The following is a 21,686-nucleotide window of genomic DNA, read 5'->3' as shown; positions in this document are numbered from 1 at the left end:
TGTGTGTCACCAGCAAGGGATGCTGTGGTTAAACCTGCTGCCCCCAAAGCCACCCCTGGTCGGCGCATGGAACTGATGGACTGTGCTTCTGGCTAGCTATCTCAGTCCTCGGTAGGGTAGCTCTCCATGTCCCTGTGCCCTGCTTTGCAAATATCTCTAACACTTGCCCTTCCTAGGAAGAGATGAGGTGGAGTGGAAGCAAAGGCAAAGCGCTCTTCACAGCTGCCAGTGTAAACCTTCCTTAAAGAAGGCGGTCTCTAGTCAAGGGGGTGTGGCCAGTGGCCAGGTGCCTTCTAGCCCAGAGCGCAGCAGACCCACTGCCTCTGAAATAGGAGTGAGGCCAGTAGAGCCACCAGCCAGCCACGCCACTGCTGTGTGTGTGTCCATCACTAGAGGGCCCAGAGCAGCACACGGCCCTGAAGGAGCATGCAGGCAGAGCAGACTTTCCCCGGCACAGCCAGTCTAACAGCAGGCACTCTGTGTGTTAGCTGTGAGGCCGGAAAACACTGCTTACTGCCTGAAGCAGACAAGGAACTTGCTCACCCAGTGTCCCTCAAGGGGAGTCCAGTTTCTGGGGCCAAGAAGACATAAGTTAAAACCCTCATTCATAACAAAATTCCAGAAGCATTTTTGTTGCACTTGTCACTAGCTTCGTTTTCCTTTTGAAAATCTCCCCTCACACCACAGCATTTCCTTTGCCCCTCAACTCTGCTAGGCCCCGGCCACTGTCATTTCCACATAAACTGAATGTTGTGGCAAGCTGTTATCCAGACGGATACACGGTTGCGAATGGCATACGAATTTTCCACAGGGGTCGCTCCCTGACCACATGCTAGAGACTCTGGTCAATGCTTCCATTGTTACTTGGAAACTGCTTAAATTAGTTAAAAGCTATTGTTGGGGGTGAAAAGATGACTCAGTGGTTAAGAGCACTGGCCCACTCTTCCAGAAGACCCAGGTTTGATTCCCAGTACCCACATGGCTTACTCAAAGGAGCTCATGCCTTTCCCTCTGTGAAGAATGGGTGGATTGAGGGACTAGGGCTCTGAGGTCCTGCCCGTCTCCCCACACCCATGGTTTTCACGTTCCTGCCGTGATCTCTTACAGTGCCACCAAACACGATCAGTGGATCAGAACAGAAAGATAGCTCGGAAAATCCTCCAGGAGAAAGTGGATATTTTCTACAATGGTGAAAACAGCCGTGTCCACAAAGAAAAACTAGAGGCTGGGAGGAAAAAGCAAGCGAAGAAGAAAAGAGCAAAGGAGACCCTAGAAAAAAAGAAGTTGTTGAAAGAACTATGGGAAGCAAGTCAGCACGTCACTGAGGAAAGGACTGGTGCTGATGGTGTGCCAGGGGGCTTTCGGGAATAGCAGTGGTAATGCCTGGCACAAGTGTTGGAGCATCTAAAGAGAGCGGCCTGGAGGCGGAAGTGGTGGTACACACTGCAGTCTCAGCACTTGGGAGCGCTAGGGCTTGGGCAGAAGCACGTGTCCCACAAGTGAGTTTGAGCCTCAAAATCCACATAAGGGTGGAAGGTCAGAACTGACTCCAGAGTTATTCTCTGACTTCCTGATGTATGCTGTGACATGTATGCCCACACTTGTCACATACAAAAATGAATAAGCAGGGGGCTGGAGAGATGGCTCAGCGGTTAAGGGCATTGCCTGCTCTTCCAAAGGTCCTGAGTTCAATTCCCAGCAACCACATGGTGGTTCACAACCATCTTGTAATGAGGTCTGGTGCCCTCTTCTGGCCTGCAGACATACACACAGAATATTGCATACATAATAAATAAATGAAAGAATAAATAAATAAATATGAATAAGCAATACAAGGTTAAGATAAAAAAAACAATTTGATAGAGTACTGATATTAGTTAACCCCACTTTTATGGCAAGTTGAACTGAACAATAGCACTTATTGGCATCTTGTCAACTCCAGGGACATTGCTGAGCTGTCTTAAGGTATCATTTAGCCTTAGTTTTTGGTAAAGGGTATGGTAAAGAAAACGAACTGGCCGGGCGATGGTGGCACACACCTTTAATCCCAGCAGAGGCAGGTGGATCTTTGTGAGTTCGAGGCCAGCCTGGTCTACAAGAGCTAGTTCCAGGACAGGCTCCAAAGCTACAGAGAAACCCTGTCTTGAAAAACTAAAAAACAAAGAGAAGAAAACAAGCTGTCAGTGAAATGGCACTAAGTTACCTGCTGTGCTTACTGGTTTTAATAATTCACACAAAGCTACCATCACCAGGGAAGTCTTAGTGAGAAATTATAAGGATGTCTGTGGGAATTATCTGTATTGTTAACTAAGTCAGAAAACCCAGCTCATTGTGGGCAGCATCATTCCCTAAACAGGAATCCAGAATACAAGAAAGCTCGCTAAGAAAAGCAAGCAATGATGCTTTACTCTCTTGACTAGATGTGGTATACTACTGAGTTCCTATCTTGACTTCCCCTAAGATGACTTATTGTAACTTGAAATAGCAAGCTAAATAAATTCTTCTTTCATAAGTTGCTTTCTGCCCGGGTATTTTATCACAGCACCAGAAATGGATGTGGAACTTGCCAATTGGACCTTACAGTCTTTGGTTTTGGAGTTAAGGTCTCATGTAGCCCAGGTTGGCCTTGAACTCCTGGTCTTCATGTCTCTGTCTCCCCCAAATATTACTGGCGTGCACCGCCACACAAAGCTACAGGTGGTTTTTCATTTGTTTGGTTTGCTTTCCCTGTTAGAATTCCAAAGGTGGTCCACATCTTTAATCCCAGCTGTGAGCTCAAGGTCAGCCTGGCCTACATAGTAAATTCCAGGATATAGTGAGATCCTGTCTCAGGAAGGGGAAATGCCACGACAGGTGTGCTGATGTCACTTTAGAGGGACAAGTGTACCCTGGCAGAGGAGGAAGCAAGGAGAAAAATAAAATAACCAGAGAAGGGTAAGGAGGGCGATGCCAAACCAGACTTCCGAGTAAGACAATCAAGCCGGGAGCAGAAGGCCTCTAGCAGGTGGTGAACTTCCCGCTGGACAGGCAGGAGCCTGCATGTCTTCTAGAAAGGGTGTGTGCATGACCTCTGGTCAGTATCAGTTACTATATGGAGGCAGGCTTTGTGATTGGTAGTAGACAATGGCAAATCATGCTAACTGGCATCACCTGACATGGAAACTTGATGTTCTATACCTCATATCTGGTGAGTCCATGACACCTGCAAAGTACCACTCCCTCCTCTTTAATGCATCTTCTGTGTCTGTGCATTATGAGCTGTTTGGCCATTAAGCTTCTGAGAAGGGACTCTGGGATGGGGCAGGACAGAGAAACCTCTGTTTACATGTGGCTATAGATCTACAGATAGGGAAAACAGTGAGGCTCGCTGTTACCTGCCTCACCTAGAGGTGGAGAAGCACAGTTCATTAAGCTGCTCTAGGCTGGATACTGCATTACATACATATGGAAGCTGCTCCTTGGGATACTCCAAACAGGGATCCCTTTGTTGTAACAGTAGGTCCTTCCTATAATCAGGCTCCCCTGAACAGGGAGTTAGGGAAAGAGGCAGAAGAAACTCACAGGAAGGCAAATTTAGAACTGTAGCTAGGAAGGGCAGCTTCTGTTTCCTTTTGCACACTGGTGTTCTGCCGTGGAGATGCAGCAGAGCCCATGGTCCCCTCCGCTAGCCTTTGAACACTTTGTGAATGGGCTCTTTGCTTCTCACCCTCAGCACTGTATATCTGATACGCGTCTTCAAGCAGCTCAGAACAAAGCCTTGTACAGGACCAGTTTTCACTCGGCAGAAACTCCTGCGTCACAGTAAATACTGTGGAGACCACAATGACTCAATATATCCAAGCACGACTCGTTTTCCTCAGCACCGGAGCATATATCATTATGATTTTTTTTTAAAGCAATGCTTCACTATGAAGCTTGGCTGGCACAAAGTATGTGATCCTCCTGCCTCTGTCTCCCAGGTTCTGGGACTGCAGGAGTGAACAAACTGCCCAGGAGATCCCTGAAACACCCACCTGCTGGATGGTGGAACAGCGCCCCAGGGCTCATCACTAACGCCTCCCTCCCTTGGGGCCACATGTGGGCCTGTTATCCCTGAGACTGAGGCACACAGTTCACACCCGCTGTGCTGGTGAGATGTCTCTGAGTCAGATAGGAAATGCATTTAGCAGGTATCTCCAAACCCTCCATCAGAAGCTTCAATAGTGACCCCCAACCCTGGGGAAACCAAGGCCTGTGTCAACTATAACTGTCCTCCCCCAAAGAAAAACAACCACTGAAGACTCAAGAATCCCACATCTTAATACAAACTGTTAATGAAAATAAGCTTTATTACATCAAGTAATAAATACAAAGATGCAACAGTTACAGTCGTTTTCTTCCAGATGTTGTGACCGTCTCACAGTAAACACGGAACTGAGATCCACAGTCTCAGGATGGACATTTGCAGGGCACGTGGCAGGTTGGGTAGATTGCTCTTTCTTCTGTATTTATAACTTGTGCATGTTTAAGATTGACTTCAAAGCATCAGTCATGCAAACGCTTAAGCAGAGCAGCTCTGTGAAGCAGGTCTACACTGTACACAGGCAGGCCAGCTACTAAGCAGATGTGCTGTGGTCTGCACTCCAGTCCTCAGAGGCAGGTGAGCTCATGGAAAGAAGTCAACTGGGGTGAGGCAAATGGCAAGTGTATCCAAAGGGAGATTTTAAGGGGGACACTGGTATTTGGGGGCAAACAATAGCTTGCTGTGAAGTGGCTTCACAAACATCTTTCAAATCAATGCTTGGAAAGAAAAGAGCTGGATCGTTTCTAACTACTTAAAATGCACATCGTCAGTAACTGCAAAATGTCTTCCCAATCTGAATGTGGGTTCAGAGCTTAATGACCAGGGCAGGAAAACTGCTGCCATTTTGAACAAAGCCTGTCATCTCCATGGGGCAGCGAGATGGGCCTTCAGACTGGCCAGGGCTAGGACCTGGCATTACGTTCCGTTTCGGCCAAGCACTCCCGAACCAGGCTTCGGGCATGAATGATGCCTGCAAGAGAAACAGAGACAGCATCAGCCCATGCACAGAGCAGGAAGAAAGCATGTTGGTTAGACCCCAGTCACGATATCCTCATTCTGGAGTGGAATAGAGGGTCTCAATCCAAACACCGCAAAGGCCAGGCTGCTAAGGAAGCTGTGATGGGAGAAAGTCATTTGAACCTAGGAGTTCAAGGCCAGTAACATCCAGTTCGCTCCTTTAAAAAAAAAAAATCACAATGCTATGCCCAGGTGGTGGCTCACACTGCAATCCTAGTACTCTCAAGGCAAAAATCAAGACAGCCTCAAATCTTTTCACACTGGTGTGACGTGCTTAGTTCAGCAGCTGGCTAGGGTGACATGAAGTCTTCCTCATTCTTGTAGGGCCAGCAGCTCCCTCGGGATGTATCCTGCAATGGCCACTTGGTACATCCATATATAATTCAATTCACTGGCTTTAGGGGTGGGTGCAAATTTGCTTAAGACATCACAGGTTAGCATCTTCCCAGGGATCTCTATCTAGAACCAGCTCTCCAGTTGTCCTCTTGTTGTGTAAGCAGCAGGGTTGGTGCCACAGGGGATCCTATCTCTCACTGTCGGCTGCCATCCATCTCCACTCCTGTCCCCGTTCCTACTCAGTCTAGTCACCTTCACAGAGATTCCATGGACTCAGCCGAGCCGGCTCTCGGCTACAACCGATCCGTAGCTGGCCTAGCTGTGGCTGGCAAGTCTGACTTCATGCGGCCCTTGGCACAGACCAGGGACCTCCAGATCCAGGCCATCTCCATTCTTCCCTAGGTTCGTTCTGTAATGTTTTTCATCAACCAAGTCCCTCCTGGTCAGGAATGAACCTACAGCCCTGGCTCCTCTGATAACTTCTAAATGGAACGCCTGTCCCCTCAGCAGCTTTGTCATGAGGTAGCACGCTGCTCAGCATCTTTCACACCTGATTCCCTTGCTTTCTGTGACATCACTCTCCCTTTTCAGTCACTAAAGAATCTCAAGGGCAGTGGGGACCATTTGAATTAATGAGTAGTTTCAAATTTGTAAGATAAAAGGTTTTGGATGCACACAGTGTGATGGCTATACAATAATATGAAAGAACTTCAGTTGTTAAGATGTTAAATTTTATGTTACATATATTTTGCCACAATTAAAAAAAAAATGGGGCCAGGCAGTGGTGGCACACGTCTTTAGTCCCAGCACTTGGGAAGCAGAGGCAGGCGGATCTCTGTGAGTTAGAAGCCAGCCTGGTGGTCTACAAAGCGAGCTCCAGGACAGCCAGAGCTGTTACTCAGAAAAACCCTGTCTCGAAAAACAAAAACAAAACAACAACAAAAAAATCAGATGAGCAATGGTGGCGCACACCTTTAGTCCCAGCACTCAGGAGGCAGAGACAGGTGGATCTCTGAGTTCAAGGCTAGCCTCGTCTACAAAGCAAGTTCCAGTACAGTCAGAAATAACAGAGAAACCCTGTCTTGAAAAAAAAAAAATCAGAAACAAACAAACACAAAAGGAACTCTCAAGTTGCTCCCTATCCTGATCAGAGGAGAGCCTCTGTAGTCACAGCTGCCTGCCCCCCCCCCCCCCCCGGGAGCACAGAAGGGGAGAACGCTCCATTAGGGTCAGTAGACCCTCTCTGACAAGGTACAGTAGTGAGGGGTGACCCCTTCTCAGAAACCCCAGTAGCCCCTCAAACCCAGCTGCCACACCTGCAACAGCACACGTGTGTATCACTAACCCACAGATCAAGGGACTTTCCCTGACTGCCTCCAGTGTGTCCTCTAGGAGACCTCTCTACCTCCTGGGCTCAGCCTCCTGCCTCAGCCTCCCAAGGAGCTGGGACTACAGGTACCCCACCGACATGCTCGACTTCAGAAGTCTTCAACAGTGACAGGCAACCTTAAGACTCTTAAGCACGCCCCTGGTTTACCTCGTTTTAGTCTCTCCATGGCGCTCTTGCTCCCTGCATATGTGGGTCTGATCTCTTTCCCCAACTCTTCAATGATGGCCAGCAGCTCTGCATATTTACTCTGAGGCACCTGGCTATTTCCAGTTCCCTAGGACCAGAAAACAAAGGTTTGGATGGACGGATCCACCCCAGTGGCCACACATGGGTGGAGGGAAAGAGGCCTAGCCTTGGCATCTCAGGACTGCCCCAGCTTTAGAGCTGTCACATAGGTACAACTCTAAAGCAGGGCAAGAGGCCCTCACCTGCTGTCCCCCAACTCAGAAAACATGCAAGTCTCCATCCAGAAACCACTTTACCATCCACACAGGAAGAAAGATCTGGTGTCAAAGTGACACGTAACAGGGGACACCTGAATCCATGAGGGGAGAGGGGCGTCTCCTAGGAGTGAAGCATCCACAAAGAGTGTAAGACAGAGACAGAGGTCACCACTGGGGGACCTCAACCATCGCTAAGGACCCAGGATGGGGCTAAAATTTATCAAACACACCACATCCTTCCCACAGACAGTCTCTGACTCCAGGCTATGGCTTAAGCAAGCACCCAGATCAGTGAGGGCCTTGGCTCGGTCCTCTCCTCCTGTCGCAGCTGGACCATGGCAGCCAGCTCTCTGTCCGGGGACTTGGCCTTCTCCTCTGGCCTCTGCTGCCTCCACTCCCAAGCCTCGCCACCCGGCCTGCAGGCCAGGAGCTCAGCCTCCTGGCACATTCGCCTCCTGGCCTCCCGCTTCTCCCAACGTCGGCGCCGCATGGCCAGGGCATTGCGCTGCCGCTCCAAGCTGCGCCTCAGCCCATCCTCCCGCCGCCTCCGCTTCTTCAGCCTGTCCCGCTCCCGGGCCCGAGCCTCTTTCTCCTCCTGGGATAGGATAGGCTGTCGGGGCATGGCTAGAGGTTGTGTCAAGGAGAGACCTCCATGGCAACCCCAGAACACTGGCTGGGGCTTAGCCCACAGAAAGAATTTTCCTGTTGGCAACCAGGGTTGTAAAAAACTTCAATGCATAGCAGCCCAGTTGCCCCCAGATCATGACCCTGAGGTCACCACAATGGATTGATAAGAGAACTGGGTCTCCAAGAGGGTCATAGTCTTATAAAGGATAGAACCAGTTATAAACCAAGAAAATGACTTGGGACCGTACTCATCTCCAGCTCCCGATATGCTGTCCCCCCTCCTCTGTCACAGCATAGAGGTCCAACACCAGTTGAACCTTACCTGCCCAGGAAACAAAGCAACACAACCATGGACATGCACCTGGCAGCTTGAGCAGCGCAGTGACCACTGGCCCTTTCCTGTGTCCCCATATCCCTCAGGTCCCCTGGAACAGTCCCAGTTGCCCTGCATTCTAATCCATCAAATGAAGAATGGGAGCCAAGTCCCAGCAATGGCTAAGGACACGCAGGAGAACCCAGGGACTGCTCTGATCCACTTCTGTCCCCTCAATGCCTCCTACCAGCAGTGGTCCTTATCCCCTTAAGTGTCCCGGTTGCCCCCAGGGCCCTCCCATCACCCACACTGCCATACCTGGGTGTAGCCTAATGATGGTGGCCCATAGTCACTCAGCAGCTGGCGATACTGGGAGGATGTCGCCATACTAGTAGAAGGCGAGTGGACACTTCCTGCAGTAAAGAGGAGGGAGAAGTCAGAGTTATACCAAAGGGTACTGGGTACTGCAACTGTCCCCCCATCTAGGCCCCCACTTGTAAACTTTTGATTTACAGGACAGAGACCTCAGTTCAACCTCTAATGGTCACAGCCCAGACACCAGTCTAGATGCACGGAAGGAAGTATATGAGGGGGGCAGCCACTCCCTACATACCTCGTGCCTCAAAAGACGGTCCTCCTCAGCCCATGCACATGACCCCTAGAGACCACTACCAAAACTGAATCTGGCAGCTGTGTTCAGCCTAATCCTTGCTGACCCCATCCCAGTCCCCACTCAGAACCAGAGCTACAGCCAGAGACTGGCAACTAACAAGGTTGGCCTAACCTGGGATAGAATTCCTTATACGCAGCCACCTCTGTGTTCCTATGCACCCACCTGTGCTGGACAAATACAGCAAGGAAGACCCGCAAAGACCTTAAGGCACAGAACCCCAGAGGGAGACAGGTGCCCTGCATGCACACAAAGCAGGGTCTGGAGAGCAGCCTTTGTGCTGCCCCTCAGACATGCCCCTCAACCACTCTGGGCTTCTCATCCCCTCTCCAAAGAAAAGAACTCCCGACTGTCTATGCAAAACACACACACACATCATGCACTCTGCACTCCAAAAAGAGGGGCCTAACACCCCCTGTCTGGAATCCAGCCCTTGAGAACACTATCCAGGTGCAGCCACTAGAACAAAGCAGGGCTCAGAGCCCAGAGCAGAATGTCATCCTGGATGTGGAAGGAGGAGGCCCCTGGCTGGAGCATGCAGGCCCATAATGGCAACCCAGTGGCCATTAGGCGGGTAAAGGATGTCCTTCGAATTACAAACAGCAGTAACCATGGAGAATTTACCTAGTCCTGCTCGGCAGCTGCCAGACCACCGCCCCCAGAGCCAAATTGTCTCACACACACAGCAGGCTCTGCAGACTTGGCCCCAGGGATGGACAGCTGGTGCCAGGCTGGCCAAGTCACCAGCTGCTCACTTGATGTGGGCGAGGGGAGGGACAGGAGAAAGGAAGTTCAGGAGCTGGGTTTGCTGGCCTGGCGCTGGGAGGAGCAGTGAATCCCAGGGCCTGGCTGCAGGGTGAGCCACACTGCATGGGAAGTGGCTCCGCAGCAGGCTGGCAACCCCAACCCCTGCCTCCAAGCAGGCAACAGCATGGGGAGGCTTTTCCTAGGCACAGAGTGTACACCCAGGTTTAGGCACCACGTATGGACGTGGTTCCCGAGCAAAGCATACTGGGGGCATGCTACCCAACTGGAGCGACCCTCGCTTCCTCACCACCATGGCCAAATTCCACTTCCCCAGCCTTTAGAGATGGCTCCTTCCAGGAGGTGAGTTCCAATCCTGCCCACTACATGTCGTCAAGCCCTTTCTGGGCTCAGACAGGCTAGAGGGGTAAATGCTGAAGGGTGGCATGTGTGAGAGAGGACACGAGGCCTTTAGAGGACCCTGGCACCACAGTCTAAGTAGAATGCCAGCCAGCCGGGGCACCTCTTCTGCTTCCCCATGCTTTTCACCGCTGTCACCTCCCAGTCCCACCTTCTCTCCTGGACAGACTTGGGGCTCTGTCCCAGCAGTGCCACTCCTGGCTGTGGGACCTCTGACAAGGCCCTTGTGGATGTGTTTCTCCATCTGTTTGAGGCCATACTCCAACAGCAGATTTATCCTACAATTTGATGACGTGGGGTGGGATTATGGGGCTGTGGGGCAGGCAGAGGAGGAATAAGAAACACCCGTGTAGGGGTGGAGGGCCTCAAGCAATACCTCAGAGCTTGGTGTTCCATCACCCCCGAGATGAGCCTGACTGACTGAGTCAAACCTGCCCCCCACTCCCCGGGAGTCGTGGCGGAAGGGTCCTCTCCTTCCCGAAGACAGGCACCTGGGCCGAGGGAGGCCAGGGAGGCGGCTCCACGTCAGCACAGCCGTGTGGAGCATCGCAGACAATGAGCGCAGTGTGCAGAGAGCCGGGAGGGCTTGGCAGAGGCCAGGAAGCTCCTGGGGCCAGGCGCAGCTCCCCGCCCCCACGCCAGACAAAGAGCGGCCTGGGCCTGGGGAGCTGGCGGCCTTCCCGCCACTTGGGGCGCCGAGGGTGGGGGGGCGCTCTCGGGCGGGGGAGGCGGGGGCTTTGTCTAACTCCACCACTGCCACCGCCGGCCAGGCCGAAGCTTGGCAACTCAGTGAGAAGGAGGCAGGGCTGGAGGGCGTGAGGGATGATGACAGGGAAGGCGGAGGAGCCACTGTGAGAGTCCATCTTGGATGCAGATGGCAAGGGAGAGCAGGGCTTTCGGCGAAGTAACACCGGCAGGCGGGCGGGCCCCCACCAAAATGCCGGACACCTGAAGACCCCGGTACACCTCCTGGCATGCCCCATTAGAAAAAGAACTTGAGCTGACTACAGGTGCCAGCAAGCCCAGAAGAGGGCTTCAAAGTCCCGGGGGCTGCCTGCCGCTGTGACCCACAACCCCAAAAGGTCCCAGCTGAAGAACCTGGGGCAGCTATCCCAGATCAAGCTGTCTCTGGCTTCCCACAGCCTGGCAATGCAACCCACTGCCCTTCCATCCTAGACACTGACCAAAGAGACTAGAGACAAAAATCCTACCTGCCAACAAAGCCTGTCACTCGGGAGGGGGGAGATGAAACCATCTGAGGTGAAACAGTGGCTGCGTGCTTTGGGGGGCTCTGCACCCACGTGGGAGCGTTTCAACTCTCCCAAGCTGGCACCCTAAATCTCAACCTTTTCCAAATCCCAAAGAGCAGTGTCCAAGAAGTTTAAACTACATGGCCAGGGCTTTTCGAGGTCCCTTGGGGGATTTTTGGAGTTCTGGGCTCAACATTTCAACACAAGACCCCCCCCCTCAAGTTGGAAGTGCCAACATGGGTGATACATTTGGCACACAGCGACCATTAGCAACTCAGACCCCAACTGTCCCAGGAGGCTTTAGCTCTCCAGACCCCCACCCCACCACCGACCTCGCGTCTGTTTTGGGGAGTGGTCTGCTCACAGGCAAATGTCTAGGGGTACGGAGAGGACACAAAGCTAGTCTCTACGAATGCCCCCGGGGTCCGGGGCTAGCCCCTGGGCACCACGGAAAGCTGCCTAGGAACTTCGCAGGAGTTTCCCGGCAGCGCCCAGCCCCGGCGGGGAAGGGACACCGGGTCCCCCGGGCTTCTGCGGCGCGGTCCTCCGGGACCCACGTGGGGACTCCGGGATGGAGACCCGCGGGACCTAGCACGCCGCACGCAGGGCCCACGAGGCCCCGGCACTTCAACTTCTTCCCATGGACTCCCGAGGGCGCGGGGAGCGGGAGGCGCTCCCGCCCCGGGGCCACCCGCCGCCCGCGACCCCGGCCAGGCTCCCTCCAGGCCCGCGGCCGTCCGGCCTCCTCCCGCCGCCCCGCACGAGGCCCGGCCCTGGCCTGTCCCGCTCCACCGACCCTCGGCGCCCCGCGCCTCGTTCCCCGCGCAGCCCGGCCGCTCCCGCCTCCCGCCGGCAGGGGCCCTCGCCGAGCCGCCCAAAAATCCCTAGGAAGGGGGGGGGGAAGGAGCTGAGGAAAAAGCCTTCTTCACCCGGCCGCCCGCGCCCTCGCTTCCCCGCCATCCCCGACCGCTCCGCCACTCGCACCCGGGCCCGGGCCGCAGCCCCGCCGAGCGCCGGGCGCACCGCGAACTTTGGCGGCGCGGGCGGCGGAATCATGGCGGCGGGGCGGCTGAGACGGCGGCGTCCGAGCCGCCCCGGCCCGGGACATCCCCCCCCCACACACACACACACCCTCGGCGAGCTCGTCGCCTCGGGCACCGCGCGAGTCGGGGAGTCCCGGGCCGCGGTGGGCAGCGCGAGCCCCAACTTGGCGGCACTTAGGGCGCGCGCGGCCCGCGCTCACTCACCGGCGTTGAGGGCGGCGGCGGGCATGTGCGCGGTCAAGTTCGGCTTGTAAGACATCCCCGCGGGCGGCGGGCGCGCCGGGCAGAGCCGGGCCAGGCCGCGAGCGCGGCGGCGAGGCCGAGGCCGAGGCCCGGGCCGGGCGTCCCCGCGTCCTCGCGCCCGTCCGAGCGCCCAGCGGGCGCCCGCGCACTTTTTGTTGTCGCCGGCTCGGGCCGCGCCGGCAAATATGGCCGTCCGTCACCCTGCCGCCGCCGCAGTAGATCACCCATCCATCGGGCGCGCGGCGCAGGGGCGGCCGCAAACTTTGAGCCCAGCCGGTGCTGGGCCCGGCCCGGACCGGGAGGGGGCGGCGGGCGTCGAGGGGCGGCTCCTCCCGCGGCCGCGCCCCGCGCTGCGCCGCCGCCCGCAACTTGCCAAAGTTTGGGGGGCTGCGGTCCCCGCGGCGCCCCCGCCGCGCCCGGGCCTCCCGCGCGCCGCTCATTGGCCCGTTCCTTCCTCTTTCTTAAACAGCCAGGCAGGATGGAAGAAGTACTTTTTTTCCTGTGTCTCTTGACTGTGGGGGCAGGGATGGAAAATTACCTGGAGAAAATGGTGGCGATTGGGGTTTTTTTGTTTTTCGGTGGTTTTTGGGGTTGTGGGTTTTTTCTTATTTATTTATTTTTTAATGCACGTAGATCATTCCAGATGCCCACGTCTGGCTCTGTCCCAGAATTAGAATAACCCATTCTTGACATTTATTTCGAGAAAAAAAAAATGTCACGTCTCTGCCTGAATTAAGTGGGCTTTTTTTTTTTTTTAACCCTTGGGAACCCAAGATTCCTTTGAGACTGACAAAAGCTGGTGGATGGAGACGCCTCCGCCTCAGCAAATTCGCCCTCGCATCCACAGCATTTGGCGCACGAACTCTTTGGAATATTTCAAGGGAGCACCTACTGTGTGCCAGACACGGTTCTAGATGCTAAGGATGCAAGAATGAACTTGGCAAAGTTTCGACTCCCCGGAGTTTACACTCCATTTTTTGGACCCCCTCTTCCCGGCCCACCTCCACCCCGCCCCATACACGCCCCCACCCATCCTAGGAACTGACTGAAACGTCATCACCAAACGTATTTGGGATCTGATGAATAACCTTCCGAAGGTACTATATTTTGGAGTTCTGCCTGAATAGTAATGCTCATCAAATTACATAAAACGCCCACCCGTTTTTGTTGTTTTTAATCGCCATGGTTTGCAGGTTGCTTGGGGTTTTTTGTTTCTTATTTTTTAATTAGTCATATTTAGACATGATCTGTGTACCTGGTGACAACGGCGTCAGCTTCTCCGCTAGAGAAAAAAAAAAGACCACCACCAGGGTCTTACGTTCCCTCCCTCCTTTTGGGACTAAAGGTGCAGAGGAAGGGACCGCCTCTTCCTCCTACCCCCGCTCCACCAGCACCCCTGCCATCATCCTTAGGCTTGCTTTGGCAGACGCTTCTTGGTGACATTTTATCGTATAAAGAAATGAATGCTACCCATTCTCTACAATGGCTGATAAAAATATAAGGCGAGCCAAATATATAATTTTGAATGTTTTAGTAGTCAATTTTTGAAAGCAGAACGTGGCATAAAATTAATTCCAATAATGTATTTAAACGCAACAGGATCCAGAACAGCACAATTTCAATTCATAATGAATAAATACATAGAAATTCATCAGTAAGATCCTTGACTTATTTTTTTAACAGGATATGACAATGCATCCGTGGCTAGCTTGTTATGTAAACTATGCTGGCCTGAAGCTCACAAAGATCCACCTGCCTCTACCTCCAGAGCGCTGGGATTAAAGGCCTGCCACATAATGCTTAGCCTGGTTTGTTTGTTTGGTTGTTGTTGTTGTTATTATTTGTTTGTTATGTTGCCCTGGATAGCCTTAAACTTCTAGGCTCTGGTAGTCTGCCTATTTCAAATTCCCAAGTAGTTGAAACTGCCAGCATGTACCAAAGTACCAAATATCTTTTGCCTGACTTTTTCTCCTCATGTTTACCTGGAACTTGAAGCAATCCCCCTGCCTCAGTCACTCTGCTCAGAGTCATAGTCTCATGGAAGTTTTTAAAGTATGTTTTCTTTGGCAGTATTGGGATTAAACCCAGAGCTTCCCAGGTGCTTAGCCTGTGCTCCTACATTAAACTACACCACCCCAACCTCACACTTCGCTGATTTTCTTCTGTTTATTTATTTTTTAATTTTACTTATTTATTTTATATACATTGGTGCCTTGCCTACATGTCTGTCTGAGGGTGTTGAGTTCCCTGTAACTGGAGCTACCGTTTTGAGCTGCCCTGTGGGTGCCAAGAATTGAACTTGAGAAATAAGAGGCTGCTCTTACCCTCTGAGTCATCTCTCTAGCCCCTGTTTGTTTATTTTTAATTTTTGAAACAGAGTGTAATGTACCCCAGGATGTCCTCCAGCTCAGTCGTGTGGCTGAAAATGACCCTGAACTTTGGGATCTTCCTGAGTGGTGGAATTACAAATGTGTACCACCACATGATTCTGGGGATGGAACCCAAGGCATCAGGCATGTTAGACAAGTTTTTCTGAGCCACATCCTTAGGTCCTGAGATGTAGGCCTTATGGTTCAGATGGAAAGGGATCTTGGCCGTCAGGAGCCAAGGAATACTGGGTGCTACAGCTTGGGTGGAAGAATATTCTGGCAGTCCGGGATCAGGGAATAGCACAGGTCACAGCTCACAGCCCTGCTCTAAGGAAAGGCCTCCCCAGTGTAACAGCTCTGCTCTGGCAGAAAAGAGCTTCTCCAGCAAACTTGTTACAGCTCAGCTGCTAGGGGAAAGCTTCCCCAGTGAAAGCTTCCCAGCCCTGCTCTGCTCCCTCGCTGCTAGGACGAAAGGTCTTCCTTCACTCAAACCTCATTCAAGAGATTTATTGGGAGGGAAGAATCCAGGAGAGTGGCTGCCTCTGCTGGGGTAAAGAAAGGGTAGCAGCAAACTGAACAGGTTCAGGTCTTATACAGGGTTTCTTAGCAGCGGAGTTTTTCCAGGGAGAAGATCTTCAGAGTGGGAATTGGTCAGATTTCAGTCCTTTGATCAGATTGACTGGATCTACTCAGGAATTGCCTGATTTTCTGCTTAGTTGACAAATCCGGGGCAGATTTTGCTCTGCTTTCAGGGCCAAAATGTGTTTCCTTCACTGGCCTTTTTTAGCTTTTTTGGCTCTACTTTTGGGGCCAGGTCATATTTCTTTCACTGGTTCTGATTCTAGGGCCAAAGTGTTTCCTTGGCACAGGTCAGGGTCAGGGTCAGGATTCTTTGGTTCTGGGTTCGGGGATAAAGCATTTCTTTCACTGGCTTGGGTCTCAGGGCCAGGGTGTGTTTCATCCACTGGCTCAGGTCTGAACCAGGGTGTATTTCTTTCACTGGCCCTGGTTTCAGAGCCAGGGTGGGTTTCTTTGGCTGGCCCTTTTCCCCTACAATATAATGTGCATGCCAGCGCATAAACCTACAGAGACCAGCAGAGGACAGTGGGGCTCTTGCTTTGTCCCAGTCCTTCTTGCTCCTTTAACTGACTCTCTCACTGGGCTCACCTTTTATAATAGGCTGGCTAGCCATCTAGCTCTTGGGATCCACCTATTTCTGCTCCCCACTGCTGGAGATCCAAGCACATATGCACACAGGAAGCTTTAACCTGGTGGTAGAGATCAAACTCTGGCTCTTAAGTTTGCATGGTGAACTCCTACCCACAGAGCCATCTACTAAACTGCTTAGGGTTGTTGAGTTGGTGTTTTTATTTTATTTTATTTTTTGCTTATCTGTACAGGGTTTCTCTGTATAGCCCCTGTCTGTCCTGGAGCTACCTCTGCAGGCCAGGCTGACCTCAAACTCACAGAGATCCACCTGCCTCTGCCTCCTGAGTGCTGGGACTAGAGGTGTGTGCTACCACTGCCCAGCTTCTTTTTTTCTTTGTGAGACAGGGTCTCATCAAATGGTCCTAGCTGACCTAGAACTTGCTATATAGCCCAGGCTATGGCCCTAGCTGACCTAGAACTTGCTATATAGCCCAGGATGGTTTTAAACTCACAATCCTCCTGCCTCAGTCTCCCAAGTGCTGGATAACAGATATGAGCTACATCTGGCAAAGATGCCTTTCCATTGATTTCAGACTTAATTCCTTTCATCTCAATATCTCAATGAGATTTTTTTTTATTTCTACAAGTTTAAGTGTTTGAAACAATTATCTTTAATTGTGTGTTTGTGTTCTGTGTGCATGTATGGGTGTGTGCACACAAGAGCAGGTGTCATGGGAACCAGAAGGGCTGGCTATCCTTGAAGCTGCCTGACATGGGTGCTGGGGACCCATGTCCCCTCCAGACCCCTGCAGGAATGGAAGTTGTTTTTAGCCACCGAGCCAGCTCCTGAGTCACTATCATCCTTGTTTTGGGATTTGTTTTGCTTTATTTTTGCTGTTTTTGAGACATCTCACTGTTTCTCAGGGCAGCCTCAAATTGCAGACATTAAACCTCTTCTGAGCACTGGGCTGGACACCCAGAACCGCATCCATTTAGCATTTCCTTTCTGATATTATAAGTGGAATCATCTTTTCTTTTTAAGATTTATTTTTGGGCTGGAGATGGCTTAGTGGTTAAGAGCATTGGCTGCTCTTCTAAAGAACGAAGTGTGATTCCCAACACCCACATGAAGGCTCACAACCATCTGTAACTCCAGTTTCAGGGAATCTGATGCCCTCTCCTGGTCCCACTGGTGCTGCACATAGGTGGCAAATGCAAACACCTGTCTATAAAAACTGAATTTTAAAAAGATTTATGGGAGGGGCTGGAGAGATGGCTCAGAGGTTAAGAGCATTGCCTGCTCTTCCAAAGGTCCTGAGTTCAATTCCCAGCAACCACATGGTGGCTCACAACCAGCTGTAATGGGGTCTGGTGCCCTCTTCTGGCCTGCAGGCATACACACAGACAGAATATTGTGTACATAATAAATAAATAAATAAATAAATAAATAAATATTTTTTAAAAAAGATTTATGGGGGGTTGGAGAGATGGCTCTGAAGTAAAGAGCACTGGTTGCTCTTCCAGAGGACCCGAGTTCAGTTCCTAGCAAGCAAATGGTGGTTCACAACCATTTGTAATGAGATCTGGTGCCCTCTTCTGGCCTACAGACATACATGCAGGCAGAACACTGTATACATAATAAATAAATAAATCTTTAAAAATAAGTAAATAAATAAGATTTATGTGTGTATTCATGTGTACAGGTGTTCACGGGGGCCGTAAGGGGGCGTTGAATCCATCAGTGCTGGAGTCCTAGGTATCTGAGTTACGGATATGGGTGCTGGGAACAAAACTCCAGTCCTCAGATATAGCACTGTGTGTACTTTGCTACTGAGCCATCTCTTGACCCTCTTTCTGTCTTTCTTTATTCTTTTTCCCAAGGCAGGGTTTCTCTGTGTAGCCCTGGCTGTCCTGGAACTTGCTCATAGACCAAGCTGGCCTCAAACTCACAGAGATCCATCCACCTGCCTCTGCCTCCCCAGTGCTGGGATTAAAGACATGTGCCCCCACTGCCGGGCAACCTTTTTTTTTTTTCTTTAAGAAAGAGATTTTTTAATTTTTCAGTTATGAACGTGTCTGTGAGTGCAGGTGCCTGAGGAAGCTAGAAGGGCCTGAGATTCCCCTGAGCTGGAGTTACAGGAAGTTGTGAGCTAACTAGGATCGGTGCTGCATCTGCAGCCTGGTCCTCGGCAAGAGCAGTTAGTGACCTTAACTTCTGTCCCCTGGAATTGTCATTGTAGGTTTGAATTTCTAAAGAACGTATTCTCGTATTCTCGTGTATGTGAGCAACAAGTGTTCCACAGCACAGGCACAAAGAGAGAGAGGACAGCTTCATGAATTGCTTCCCTCTACATGAGTTCCAGGTACAGAAGCAAAAAGATACATAATGGAGTTAGCTGAGCTTTAGTTACAGCAGCCTCGCCTGGTCTTCCTGTAGAACCTGCAGCTGCTCCATCCTTGTGAGCCATCTTGCCCATCCTGCACGACTCATTTCTGGCACATAGAAATACAAGCAGTATTCATGTGTGCATTTTATATGCTTCAACTTTCCCAGGCTCACTTATTAGCTCTAATAGCATGTGGCTAGAATCTTATACATATCCTATGTATAAGATCATGCCCTAAGCCGGGCAGTGATGGTACAGGCCTTTAATCCCAGCACACAGGGAGTAGAGGCAGGAGATCTCTGAATTTGAGGTCAGTCTGGTCTACAGAGTGAGTTCTAGGATACCCAGGGCTACACAGAGAAACTCTATCTGGAGAGAAAAAACAACAAGAAGAAAAAAAGGATCATGTGCTATGATAATACTTTAACTTCTTTTCTTTTTCTTGAATGTGAGAATGTGCATGCATATGCCATAGCCTTCCATTGATTTCAAAAAATTATTTTTAACTATGTGTGTATTTGTTTAGATAGGGAGAGTATGCACACACTGATGCAGGTACCCCTAGAGGATAGAAGAGGGCATCAGATCACCTGGAAGGTATGTTACAGGCTTCTGTGAACTCCTTGGCCTAGGTGCCATTTCTGCAGCCCCTCCACAATTTTATTTTTATTGATTGAGGGAGTGTGTGCATGGGTGTCACAGCGCTCACGTAGAGGTCAGAGGGTGTGACAAGCTTCCTCAAGTGCAGTCAGACTTTACTGTAGGACTGCCAGCTCCCCAACAACAACACAGAGACTTCAGTTTTTGTTTTGTTTCATTTTTCGAGACAGAATTTCTCTGTGTAACAGCTTTGGCTGTTCTGGAATTCTCTCTGTAAACCAGGCTGGCCTCGAACTCACAGAGATCTGCCTGCCTCTGCCTCCTGAGTATTGGGACTAAAGGAGTGCGGCACCACCTCACAATGAGACTTTTTATTAATTATGAAAGCTTGGCTATTATCTTAGGCTTGTCTCATTAGCTCTTATAACTCAAATTAACCTGATTTAATTCATCTGCGTCTGCCACGTGACTCGGTTACCTCTACTCTGTGCTGTATGCCTGACCTCTGCGTGTCTCTCTGGCATCTCCTGCACCTAGATTCCTTCTCTTCCTTTCTTTTCCTGGAAATCCCACCTATCATCTCCTTCCTTTTTATTACACTAATCACAGCAACACATTTTGTTTGTTTTTCGAGACAGGGTTCTCTGAAGCTTTGGAGCCTGGAACTTGCTCTGTAGACCAGGCTGGCCTCGAACTCACAGAGATCTGCCTGCCTCTACCTCCCAAGAGCTGGGATTAAAGGTGTGCACCGCCAATGTCTGACCACAGCAACACATCTTCACAGAGTGTAAAAATATTATGCAATAGAGGACAACTTGTGGGAATTGGTTCTCTTCTTCTACCATGTGGGTCTCAGGGATTGAACTCAGGTCCTAAATTCTAGCTCCAGACACTCTCACACTACTGCAGTGCCTCATCTTACTGGTCCTCCTACCTCAGGAATGGTTTGTCCTGCCGTCTTTATGGTGCTGCGTACTCCAGGCTAGCTCTTCTACTGCAGGAATTGTTTGTCCTGCCATCTTTGCAGTGCTGCATACTCCAGGCTAGCCCTTCTACTGCAGGAATGGTTTGTTCTGCCATCTTTGCAGTGCTGCATACTCCAGGCTAGCCCTTCTACTGCAGGAATGGTTTGTCCTGCTGTGTTTGCAGTGCTGCATACTCCAGGCTAGCTCTTCTACTGCAGGAATGGTTTGTCCTGCCGTCTTTGCAGTGCTGCGTACTCCAGGCTAGCCCTTCTACCTCAGAAATGGTTATCCTGCTGTCTTTGCAGTGCTGCGTACTCCAGGCTAGCCCTTCTACTGCAGGAATGGTTTGTCCTGCTGTGTTTGCGGTGCTGCGTACTCCAGGCTAGCCCTTCTACTGCAGAAATTGTTTGTCCTGCCATCTTTGAAGTGCTGTGTACTCCAGGCTAGCCCTTCTACTGCAGAAATGATTTGTCCTGCCGTCTTTGCAGTGCTGCATACTCCAGGCTAGCCCTTCTACTTCAGGAATGGTTTGTCCTGCCGTCTTTGCAGTGCTGTGTACTCCAGGCTAGCTGGCACATGAGTTTCTCATCAATCCTCCCATCAATGCCTCCCAGTCCGAGTGGGCTGGGATAACAAATTGGAGCCACCACAGATTTTTATCCAGGCTCTGGTAACAGGACTCAAGTTGTCAATCTGCATGACAGGTGCCTTTACCAGCTAAGCCATTTTGTTGATCCTTAGTTTTTGGAGAAATATTATCATCATTAGCTTCTGTGGGGTATTCATGAATGGTGACCTCATCAGGCACACAATATCCCATAGACAAACTCCATGTGCTCTGAGAACAAGAACAAGCATGACCAGAATACCTCTGTGGGGGATACCAGTTCCATCCATTTTCTTTATCTTTAAAATGTCGTGTGTCTGTCTGCATGTGGGTCTGTGCACACACAGAGTACTGGTGCCCACGGAGGCCAGAGTCCTTAGATCCTCCGGCACCAGAGTCACAGACGCTTGTGCACCCCTGATGTGAGTGCTGGGAATCGAACTCAGGTCCTCGGGAAAAGCAGAATGGTTCTTAACTGCTGAGCGGTCTCTCCAGCCCTTCCCCCTCTTTCCCTTCAAGGACTTTCCACATAGATGTTCTGCTTCATCAGGGCTGTCCTGCCACTACTGCTGCCTTGGTAAGTAGCTTCTTCTCACAGTTTTGGAAGCCAGAACTCTGGTCTAGGCATTGGCAGGCCAGGCCTTTTATTGAAGCTGCTAAGGAGCGTGGCTTGTGCCACACTGATTAATGCCATATTCAGATCCTTGATTACATCTGTGAAGTCCTGTTTCTTCAAATAAGGTCACAGTGGCACAGACCAGAGACTCTTCATATGCTAAGGGCCTGGGTTCCTTCTATAGCACCAAACAAGAAATTGTGACTCCCAGCAGTGGTGGCAGGTACCTTTAATCCCAGCACTCAGGAGGCAGGAACAGGCAGATCTCTGTAGGATCCAGTCAGGTCTACATGGTGAGTTCTAGGCCAGTTATATAGCATGTACTTACATAGTAGGACCCTGCCTTAAAGGAGAAAGTGTGCAGAAACTAGATATATGCCTGTATTTAATTATGTATATAAAATTAAACAGTGACTATATGAAACTCACTCCAG

General features: G+C 50.9%; 2 protein-coding genes and 1 long non-coding RNA gene across 5 annotated transcripts in view; 2 read left to right on the top strand and 1 right to left on the bottom strand.

Annotated features, from left to right (window-relative positions):
* The window catches only part of Mtrfr (mitochondrial translation release factor in rescue), a 15,645-nt gene extending 11,280 nt beyond the window's left edge, over nucleotides 1-4,365 (top strand). Inside the window, exons 3-4 of one of the 2 annotated variants that reach the window (XR_014998096.2) lie at nucleotides 1,108-1,499; nucleotides 3,713-4,365. Coding sequence is in view for 1 of the 2 variants with exons in the window: in XM_048447230.3 (XP_048303187.2) it covers nucleotides 1,108-1,371 (264 nt within the window). In the remaining variant the exon portion in view is untranslated. Of the gene's footprint in view, nucleotides 1-1,107; nucleotides 2,513-3,712 lie in introns of those variants that run through there. The other variant, XM_048447230.3, reaches the window with a different exon arrangement.
* Cdk2ap1 (cyclin dependent kinase 2 associated protein 1) lies at nucleotides 4,306-13,014 on the bottom strand. 2 transcript variants are annotated; one of them, XM_087903642.1, is made up of 4 exons: nucleotides 12,521-12,702; nucleotides 8,508-8,602; nucleotides 6,954-7,080; nucleotides 4,306-5,033 (listed from the first exon to the last, which is right to left on the bottom strand). In XM_087903642.1, the coding sequence occupies exons 1-4, from the start codon at nucleotides 12,573-12,575 to the stop codon at nucleotides 4,966-4,968; spliced, it is 345 nt and encodes a 114-aa protein (XP_087759768.1). In that variant the 5' UTR covers nucleotides 12,576-12,702; the 3' UTR covers nucleotides 4,306-4,965. The 2 variants fall into 2 exon arrangements, 1 of the variants encoding a protein (XP_087759768.1); XR_015737301.1 differs by lacking the exon at nucleotides 4,306-5,033 and having other exon boundaries at nucleotides 12,521-13,014.
* LOC146895393 (uncharacterized) overlaps nucleotides 9,692-21,686 on the top strand; it is a 19,551-nt gene continuing 7,556 nt past the window's right edge. The window contains exon 1 of the long non-coding RNA XR_014998075.2: nucleotides 9,692-9,966. This is a non-coding gene — a long non-coding RNA (uncharacterized LOC146895393). The remainder of the gene's footprint in view (nucleotides 9,967-21,686) is intronic.

The sequence above is a fragment of the Myodes glareolus genome, chromosome 2, assembly GCF_982192425.1.
Source record: "Myodes glareolus chromosome 2, mMyoGla1.1, whole genome shotgun sequence".
Lineage (NCBI taxonomy): Eukaryota > Metazoa > Chordata > Mammalia > Rodentia > Cricetidae > Myodes > Myodes glareolus.
Note: the sequence above shows the minus strand (reverse complement) of the source record. Positions and strands in the feature narration are given on the sequence as shown.

Coding starts and splice junctions, on each gene's coding strand:
- Cdk2ap1 (XM_087903642.1), bottom strand. CDS start 12,575: ATGTCTTACAAGCCGAACTTGACCGCGCACATGCCCGCCGCCGCCCTC. Junction 7,081..8,507: donor CATCATTAGGCTACACCCAG/GTATGGCAGTGT, acceptor TTCTGGTCCTAG/GGAACTGGAAATAGCCAGGT. Junction 5,034..6,953: donor CATGGAGAGACTAAAACGAG/GTAAACCAGGGG, acceptor TTTCTCTTGCAG/GCATCATTCATGCCCGAAGC.